Source organism: Dunckerocampus dactyliophorus, chromosome 1 (assembly GCF_027744805.1).
Source record: "Dunckerocampus dactyliophorus isolate RoL2022-P2 chromosome 1, RoL_Ddac_1.1, whole genome shotgun sequence".
Lineage (NCBI taxonomy): Eukaryota > Metazoa > Chordata > Actinopteri > Syngnathiformes > Syngnathidae > Dunckerocampus > Dunckerocampus dactyliophorus.
Window position 1 is genome coordinate 7197214 of NC_072819.1, and position 10539 is coordinate 7207752.

At 44.4% G+C, this 10539-nt stretch overlaps 1 protein-coding gene across 1 annotated transcript; it reads right to left on the bottom strand.

Moving 5' to 3' along the window:
* Positions 1–7291: 7291 nt before the first annotated feature.
* LOC129177602 (acidic proline-rich protein PRP25-like) lies at positions 7292–7678 on the bottom strand. Its single transcript, XM_054769323.1, has one exon. It carries the CDS (start codon positions 7676–7678, stop codon positions 7292–7294), a length of 387 nt encoding a protein of 128 aa, XP_054625298.1.
* Positions 7679–10539: the final 2861 nt, after the last annotated feature.

The following is a 10539-nucleotide window of genomic DNA, read 5'->3' on the forward strand; positions in this document are numbered from 1 at the left end:
ATGGCTGGCGACATGAACTATAACTGTCATTTTTGCGAGTTCACCATTTCCTTTACAAACATTCATAACATAGTTAAGCAGAGGCAATGAATCAAGTCAGGGACCTTTTGATTTTAACTGCGCTTCAGCTCCATTCAGCTCGCGAACCCTGGCTTCCTCTGCAAAACGCTTGTTTCCGAGACTGGTGCGTGAGGATGACGTGAGTTCACAGTAAAGAAAAGGCCAATTAGGGTGCAGATGGATGGAAAACACTTGGATGAAACCGAAGCTCTGCACTTTGTAATGGTGAAGCAAAGGTTTTGTGAAGGAAAACGCCAACATCTGTGATGTCCTGCTTGTTTCATTGCAAGCGGTTGTCTCGGACACAGCGGACACATTTTGCTGCTTCGTGGTAAGAGTTTTGGGTGTATAGTTGATAATTATCGACCTACGGTTCACCTCAAACGCTCCAAGCCTGGGACGTGACCAGAGGAGGCCATTAACCAGGGAGGGCTGGGTCACAAGAAAGGTGATATTCCCCCAGGACGGAGCGTCTTTAACATAAGTGGATATGTTTATGGGGATGTATGTGAGTGTATGTCAGTGTGTGTCTGTGTGGGGGGAGGGTGATGCGGCAGGAAAATCAATGAGTTGTTTATTGGTCTGACCTACAAACCTCTGCAGCTCTCCAACTCCTTTTCTCCTTCCGAGTTTCTCCGCGTAACACCACAAAAGAAATGTTCATTACTGCGCGTCCTTTCTGCTTCTGCCTGACCACTGCCAAAAGTTTCTTTGCGGCGGTCTAAACTCCATTTACCAGCACCAGAAGTTTGCACAATCGTGGCAGCTTTATTACAATGTGATACTCACATGATCCTGGAGGTTTACGCAAAGATGACCGTTAGGAATGGAATATTTTCCACTATGTTTTAATTCAGAGGACCTTTCACTTGGAACAAACGCACCATGTTGTTTTAATCTGCGCGCACACACACACTTCGTCTGTAGATATGCCACCCTTTTTAGCGATTGGCTGTTTGATTAAAGAAAGGAAGTTTACTTCTTGACCTCTTAATGACCCGGGTAGGCTACCACATCATCCACTCATAATCACGTGTTGGTGTCTAATCAGGAAAATATACTGTAGAAAGGACAGCTGACAAACTGGCATTGGCTCTGACCCCCCTCACTCTAGTAGAAAATGGATGGATGGATTAAAATGCATGAGAGTGTTTTTTTATTTTGCACTTTATTTTTAACACTGTGATTTCTATAATGTTTTACTTTTAAATGTCAGCAGAAAAAAAATTAAAGTACATTTTGGAAATAACTCGGAGCCAGATGCAGTCATCAAAAGAGCCACATCTGGCTCCCGAGCCATAGGTTTCCTACCCCCGCCCCTAGTGTCATATAGCCGCAAAATAGATGGTTGCGACAAGATTTTGGGGGAAATTAGAGCTCAATGTGAACTAATATACAGTATATGAATGTTTTATGCATTTTTGGGGTGTTTTTGTGGATTTTTTTTAAATGATTCAACTTTTATTCCCAAAGAAGGACCAACCTTAATAACAGGAAGAAGAAACACAGGAACAAAATGAAGTAAGCATCGTATATACTGTAACTGTAAGGAATACAAAAAGGAATACAGTATCTCACAAAAGTGAGTACACTGCTAAGTGAAAATGTCCAAAATGGGCCGAATTAGCCATTTCCCTTCCCTGATGTCATGCGACTTGTTCGTGTTACAAGGTGTCAGGTGTGACTCGGCAGCAGGTGTGTTAAATTCGGTGCTATTGCTGTCACGCTCACTGGTCACTGGGAGTTCAACTTGCCACCTCTTGGCAAAAAAACGTTTTGTTGTTGTTTGTTGCTCTACAAAAAGATGACCTAGGCTATAAGAAGATTGTCAACACCAACACACCCACACGCATGCTGTATGTGTAATATCCCTTTAACCAGAAATGGGTCTCGGTTCTCATGGGTTAAAAAAGTGAGACAAATACAGTCAAACCTCAGCTTTCGAATGCTCCAGTTTTTGTATAATTCGGTTTTTGACAGAAATGTTTGCCTCGGTTATCATACACTGTCTCGGTTATTGTACAATATACAAACTGTTGTAGTTTGCCCTTTGGCATGTTGAATCTTAATAAAGTAATAATAAAGTATATTAATAAAAATGTAGCGTTTACGATACAGTTAGGGTTTGGGGTTTGGTGCACCGTCTGCACTCCAGTCAGCCCAGTGAACCACTACATCGGGTATGAAACATAAAATGACCAAGTCAAAATGAGCTACCTACTCTTATAAACATGGAAAACATCTACTGTATTTATTTATAAGTATACAGCAGGGGTGTCCAAACTTTTCAGCAAGTGTGCGGCGGGCCAATAAAATAACAGCCGCGCCACTCCTGGTATACAGAAATTCCTTGCCACTTTGCGCTTTGAATTTCACGGCTTCACTCTATCATGGTTTTTCAAAAATACACAAATGAATAAATCATGCAGTTTCATGGTTGAATAGGCCTATTTTTAGTCAAAAATATGCTATTTAAGCAAATTTTTTCATATTTTTTGGCAAAATGAAGAATTTTCTAGTGTAAAAATTGCTAAATGAAGTAAAATACAAATACAAGGCGTTCAGAAGACGCATTCAAAGATGTGATGGTATGTAGTATTCTACACTGGTCACTCGGTGTCAGTAGTGTTATTGTAATGTTGACTTGATATTTGGAACAACAGGCTTTCATTGCAGATTGGAATGATCTCACAACAATCCCTGGGATGGGCTACACGGGCCGTAACCCACACACGCCAAGGTAAAACTGAACTCTGAACTCCCGACGTCACTTCCTCTACAACACAGGAGCACATTTACAGCAACACACACGGGCAAAAGTCTTATTTATGTCTCAAATATCTTATTTTATCTTATTATATCTACAATATTGGGTAATAGGAGTGTAAAGGTGACTATAACGGTCTTATTTCATGTCTAGAGTGCACTAATAATGATGTATTTAGAAGGTCGTAAACACGTTTTCTGTGCACTGGGTAGGAAAATATTCCCTTTAAACAGAAGAAATTCCACTTTGCCAAAATTAACTTATTATGTTCGGGTCTGGAGCCAATTAACCGCGATAAACAATAAATCTTTATATATGTACAATGCTGTATATGTTGGTACACTTTGCATTACTGCATGACGGCTGGTATTTTTGATATCATAAATAAATATTCTACATTTTTAATGGCAGGTATTGGCCACCCCTGCACTACATATAAGTGACTGTTAGTGTAACATTTCATAATATTCCAAAAATGAGATGCATCAGGCAATAAACTCCCCTCATTGGCCATTAAAGCTATGACTGAGTGTTATATTGTTTTTATATCTTAATAAAAGCTGTTAACTCATTTTTACTCAGTAGATCTTAGAGGTTACTCCATCTCATCGTTGCCGCAGTAAATATTTAATCAACACACGGTTGTTATTTTCACACTGCTGGCTCCTCTTCATAAAACCTGGATGCTTCTTTACCCCCACCTCGTGTGTCACATAAAGGATGGATAGTGCTACCTTCGGCAGCTAAATACCGACGTCTGCCCTCTAAGGACAAACCTCAGAGCAGAGACATTGGCTTCATCGTCGTCCTGCATGAAAGCCGCTAAAAGAGGGAAGACCTTGTCTTCAAAGTGAGGCAAACTTCCAAGATGCAGATGTCTGGGACGTAAAGGTCACCCGAATCTTACGACTCTCAGTGATGCTAATGGAGCCTAATTTGAAAAGTGAGTCTTATTCACATGTTGAAGTGCAACAATGAGACTTCATTGAGATGTAGCAGCCGCTTTAATGATAAGTCGGTCTGGACGCAGGCGGGGGGAAGAAGGGGCGGAAGATCCCCAAGGTGCTTTGACTCTGTTCTTTTATTAATGACTGGAGGCCTTTTGTGGCCACGCCGCATCGTTTGATGAATCATTATCGTTGGGAAAATCAGCGCAACTGATCATATGAAGAAGTTGTTTTGCGAGGCCGCCGTGGTGTCCATTGTGAGTTATTGTCATCCCCATTATCACCAAATGAATTCTGGCATGTCAAAGGGAGGGGGCGAGGGGTGTTTGCTGCAGTTAATGTATATTCATCTGTGGTTGGGCTTGTTCTGCCAGTTATGTGCCGCCACTTTGAAACGCCTGATGACTGCGTGGCGGCAAGCATCAACCTTGTTTACGTTAATATCTTCAGACGGTTGCAGGTCGGTGCTGGATGCATGCCAAACGTGTTTGGTGAATCCATGCCAGGGACAACCTGTGGTACAGCAGCGTAAGCAGAGCCCGGTGGCTGCTTCAGGAGTTTATAGACTTGCTTTGCATTTCATTGTTGCCACACGTTTCGGGGATTTTTGGGGCACAATGCTCCATCCAGACCCGAGGGTCTTACGCTGCTACCTGGGCCCCGGCATGGCTGCTAGCCATGAGTTGGCAAATGACAGGGGTGGTGGGGGGCATCTGCCAATGTCGTGATCCCACGTGGCCCAGGGTCAGGTGCGACAAATAAGTCCAGACAGCTATTTCATGGCCAAGAGTCACATTTGCACGCATGCTCGTTTGAGGATGCCAGCACAGAGGAGAACGACAACGTTGCATAAACGTTTTCGAGCCTCAGCGCCGAGGAGGAGCACTTCATGGTTGTTATTTCAGCACCATTCAGCACGATGATTCGTTAAATTTAACAACTGTCCACTAAGCCAGACACTTTGATGAAGTTGGTCGTCAATCTTCTGATCCTAACCGATCAATACTGTGCCATGGCCGTGATGAAAAACAGAACAAGGTCTGGCAGTCTAGGAAGACCAAAGAAAGAAAATGTGATTGACTGATTGATGATCGTTAATATTAGTGGCGTAACGGCACGTCATAATCACAGTTCGGTACGTACCCTGGTTTTGACGATTTGATTCAATTTCAAAACGGTAAAAGAACAACATTCAAAACATAAACTGCTTGTTTTCTCAGGGAATTCAATCAATCGCAACTGGACTGTTCAGGTTGTCTTGCTGAATGACAAAGTAGGACAAACACTAGTCCTCCTACCTAGCCTTAGACTGGTCTACCTACCTTGTCCTTCCTTGTCAGACCAGTTTGTCCCACCAGGTTTGACCCACATAGTCAATGATTTTTAAAATCAAACATTAATTAAAGCTGCAAGCAGTGTTGAATGACAAGTGGAAGGGCATGCGCATCCCATTTCCTGTCACAACCGGGTGTTGCTGAGACGAATTCAGGAAGTAACCTATGGATAGCTTGAAGGTTGTCGTCTTCATCGTATGTACCAATTATGACGACGATCTGACCTCGTGGAGCTGAGTTATTTATGTTAGTTAATAACAGTTCAGTGGCAAATTTTAAGATTGATTGTCAAATTTTGTTGGCATGCCCCGCCCACATGTTATGGAACAGCCCAAAATCCTTCACAATATAACATCGCCTGTCTAGTTTCTGTAATTTTCATTTGCGTTCATTTGGTCAACGTGCCTAGGACTAGTTTGTTGAAATCCAACCTCTGGTTTTCACCCAAAATTGCCACCAGAAACCAAAATGGCCGACTTCCTGATTGTTTTGGAACATGTGTTCTGCAGGCTTTTTTTGTGTCCTGTCATAATTGACGTCGCCACCAAATTTTGTGAAACTGGTGGCAGGGGCAAATTTTTTTCAGAATTTAAAAAGGGAGCTACTCAGTGAGTTTTCGGGGGTTTGAAAAAAAATAAAAAATCTAATTTCGCCTCACATCCAAGCAGGCTTCATCATCTGTTTAGGGCTACGCAGTGAGTTATGGAGGTTTGTGTTCGGGACACCTGAAATATCAAATTTTTCACCGAACCTGATGCGCTTGCAAATTATGATAGGTTTTCATGCATGTTAAGCACCTCAAAAATGCAAGAAAAGTTGCAGAATATACTGTACATGCAAATAAATATATATATAAAAAAATACATTATTATTATAATAAGAAGAAGAAATTTAAAAAATAAACATTCCAGTTTCAAGGATGCCTTCGCACATCGGTGCTCAGGCCCTAACAATTGCAAACTGATAGCAAGTAATTCTTCCATAAATAAACTTATCCAATAAAAACGAAAAAATAAAACAGAATATGAACATTTATACAGTGGTATGTCAGTTTTTGTTATTATTATTTCCAAAAGGTCCAACTAAAACTGAAATATTACGAAAACCGAATTTTTCCCATAGGAAATTATGTAAATCCAATGAATCCATTCCAGACACCCAAAAATATGAACAAAAAATACATTTTATAGAGAATAATTATAGTTTTACATGCAAAATAGTTCTTAATGAAATGGATAAATGAACATTTAACATCATTTTTAGAGAGGAAGGGATCCACACCACCGCCAACATCTTCCGATCGCTGTTTCGCAACATTATCTTCCTTGATTTCTTCTTTCTTGGCCAGGATGGAACTTACCTGTATTATTCATGTTGCAAACGGACTAGTTTTTGTAACATTCTCATTTCAGTTTGCCAAATAAATGTGCCTTACAGGATACCGTAGTATCGTGTCAACCAAGTATCGCCAGATTTGGTGTTGGGTGCATGATCCAAGATGGATGAATAAACAAACAACGCTAGGAGGAGTAGTCCGACAATAAGAATACCACAAGAATGAACACAAAAGGGTAAAATACAACAGTTTGTTACGCGCCATAAAATACGATAACTGAGGCAGTGTATGAGAAAAATGGCAAAATTTTTGCCGAAAACGGAATCATACAAAAAACTGGGGCGTTTCAAAACCGAAGCTCTTACTCTTTTAACCCATAAAAACCTTAACAAAATTAAGTTGTCATTTTTGGAAAATGAAGTTGTGGAAAAAGTTATAATATTATGGGAATAAAGTGAAACTGTCATGAGAATAAAGTCATAATATTACGAGAAGAAATTTCATGAAGTTTTTTTTTTTAACTGGAAAAATATTTGGAAAATTAAAAAAAAACCAGCAGAAATGTGGGGGAAAAAAGAGCAAAGAAGCAAGTTCATTCTATTGATATGCTTTTTAAACTATGAATTGAACAAAATTCAAAAATAATTCAAGCAAAAACCAAATCAAACTGAGGTGTTTAATTAAAATTTAATTGTGGTGCTTGCTTCTCTGTCCCTCCTTGGCAATTTTGGCTTGCGTGCTTCGGGGGCGTCGCCATGCTCCGCTCTGTGTGTGGCCTGTTTCTCTTTGCCGTGGTGGATGTGCCGCTTGGGTACAGATCCTACTGTTTTGGTGACAGTGGGGCTGCTTAGGGGCGAGTGGCTGGTCCATGGTGTTTGGGGATGGCATTGCTATCTCTGGCGGGGGCTCCTGTGTTGGGGGTGCCGAGAGGACTGTCTCTCGGGGGTTGGGCGGGCCGTACTGGGTGCACTGGTGGGTTGGGTGGGGTTGCTGGGGTGTGGCCTGCGGCCCGTGTCTTGCCCGGGTCTGTGCTGCAGTGGGTAGTCTGTCGGTCATGCGTCCTCGGTTTCTCCCCGCTTGGTTTGGGCGGTGTTGGGGGGTGGGCATGTGGGGCCCCCGTCCTTCCTGGTTCGCTGCACCAGTTCACATATATATAGGGCTCTAAGGGGTGGTCCACGGTCGGGCGTGGCTGGGGTGTGGTGTTGCTTTGTGGCGGCTCCTTTACCCCTGGCATGACTCAGACTCGGCCACCACTCAATTTTAACCGCACAATAGACACTTAGGGATGGTTGGGTGAGGGGCCGACCATACCTTAGCTATCCCTCAATTTAAATCGCCTCGTTAGCTGTCACTCACATACATCCCTACCATATACATACACACACACACACCTCAGGCACGTAGAGGTTAGCCCTCCACAGATGTCGTCTTGTATTTATTTATTTTTTAATTGCATAATAGAAACAATCTCATCTCATCACATCCACGGGGGGAGCGGGCTGGATCGGGGCGCCTCCTGCCTATTCTGGGTCTGCGGTTGTGGACCTGATCACCGGTGGCTCACTCGGGGTGGCCTGGCTTGTGCCGAGCTTTTGTCTGGCTCACCTGCCCTTCCCGGGGGGGCCCGTTGGGGCCAGTTGATGCCGGGGGTGCAGTTTGTGGTGCTTGCCTTGGACTCACCTGGGCTGTGGGCACTTTTGTGGGCTTTGGGGTGGGTCCAGCAGTCTCCGGGGGGCGGGATCCGTGCTCCTGGCTGTGGTGGCTTGGGGTTGCCGCGCTTCGGTGGCTGCAGGGGGCTGGGCTGTGTGGTGCGGTGGGGCCTGAGACCATGGGCCTGGGTGGCGGGTCTGCCGGGGGTGTGGTGCTCTGCCGGGTGCTTGGGCGCTTGTTGCAGCCAGTCTTTGTGCTTAGCTGGGCTGTCTGCGGGCCTGTCGGGGGTGTCGCTGCGGTGCATGGGAGGTGCGTGGGTGGTGCGTGGGTGGTGCTCCTTGGTTCTGGGGGCGCAGGGGGTGGTCTGGCTCCTGGTGGCTGGTGGGGCCCGGCGGTTGGTCTGCTGCTGGTCTTGCCTTCTTGGCTCCGGTGCTCGGCCTACCTGCGGCTTGGGGGCTCTGTCCCCTCCGAGGATTTGCTGCCTGGCGGGGCTTTGCTGGCATGGTGCGGTGGCTTGCCTTGGTGCTTGTCTCTTCATCCTCCCGCTTGCTCATTTGCTGGCTTTCCCCCTCACCTGCTCCTTTGTCTGCCTTGCTTGGGTTGTACTGCCGTTGGAGTGTGGAGGGGCTGGTGTTTTCATGCTCCCAGTCCACGTTCTCTGCGGCTCGGGATCTGGGTTGTGGGTCTGGCATCCCAGGATCCCCTACTCTGCTGCGTCTGGGGTGCCCTGCGAGGGGTGTCGCGAGGCGGCTTCCAGGTGTGTGTGTGATACCACGGTGTGTGTGTGTGAGTGCTTTTATTTATTTATTAGTTTTTTATTTACTTATTTATTGTATCTATTACCTTTTTTATGGAGGTACACGGGGGCTGGGTCCGCGGCAGCAGGTGCTGGATGTTCCACCATTGCCGCCTGGGCCTCCATGGGGAGGGTGGCGGAGCTCCTCCGTCCCTGGGTGGGACGGTCCAGTGTCGGGGGCCGGGCATGGGGCCCCGCTCCCTGGGGGTGGAAGGTGGCATGGTGGTGTGATGTGGGGTGGGGCTTGCTGGGTGGTAGGACGCAGTCTCTCTCCTTTCATACATTCTCAGTGACAATTACACGTTCACACATAAGCGCACATTTATGCACGTATATATATATATATGCAGACATGCACACATACACACCTACAGATACCTCTACACGTATACATATACACACTCAGTACATACGTACTTCCCCACATACCTCACTGATTTATCCATGGTGTTATCATGTTGTTGGTTTTATTATAAGATTATAATTATTACAATTGTGTGCATTGCAGTTATTGTCACTCTGTTCACTATTATGGTTAATATTTTCATTACTACTATTACTACTCATAAGTATCGTTTCAATACAGTTTTATCACTGTGGCTGTTGATATCATGTTGTTATTTCCATTATGATCTTTATGCCGTCATAGACATTTGCTGTATAGTCCTGTTTGTTTCTGGGGTTTTTTTTGTTGTTATTGTCGTTGCAATTGCTGTTGTTGCTGTTGTTCTTGTCTCTCTCTGTATTTTCCCCCTCTTGTCCCTGCACTCCTCCCTTTTTTTCTTTTCTCTTCTTTTGTATCCCCTCCTGCTCCCGTCCGGCCGTGCCAAAATTGCATAACAATAAACATCAAACAAAGTCAAATCAAATCTATATAACAGAGAAGAGTCTCTTACACTTTTCTCTGGCAGAGCAAATCTGTTTAGCACGTAAGGGCATTTAGATCAACAACACTATCTGCCCCAAAAAAATGAATTAGACAGTTTTTTTGTTGGCAAAGTACAACGATGCACACAAGTGTAACGGTATCTCTTTGAATTATTATTTCATTTGGATCAAATCGTCAGCTTGTTAAAACAATTGCCTCATTTGTCATGTCTTTCAAGTTGTTTTGGACAGCACAAAAAAAACGAGGTACATACCGATAAGCCACACCATACACAAGTGTGGAATCACCTAATCAGTTACACTGCGGATGTAGGCCAGAGGATTTACGGAGGATTTTACCAGAGGTGGGCAGCACCATAAGAAGTTGATTTAGGCAACAACAACAAAAAAAGGTCCAAGATGACTCGGGCAATTATTTCAACAAGGTGGCGAAATGACAGTTAAGCAGTTCAGCACCTGAACGGAATGAATTTTCTGACAACTGTTTAACGTTGTGGACAATATGTTGGCCATCTGCTGGCATCTGTGCTTTGGCCCACTAATGCAACAAAACTCCCTTGCATGCACACGCGCACACCACACACACACACACACGCATGACCACCACCACACCCTGGAGCGTGTAGAGCCGGGGGTGAGGCACTAAGCAGGTCACATGTTGTCTTTCAGCCATATTTGGGTCAGGCCCGTGGCGTTGGATGAAGTTTAATGCTTACACACACGCACACACACACCCACACACACAATCGCGCTCACACACC

Excerpts from the sequence above, each read along its gene's own strand:
- LOC129177602 (XM_054769323.1), bottom strand. The coding sequence starts at position 7,678 with ATGCCAGGGGTAAAGGAGCCGCCACAAAGCAACACCACACCCCAGCCA.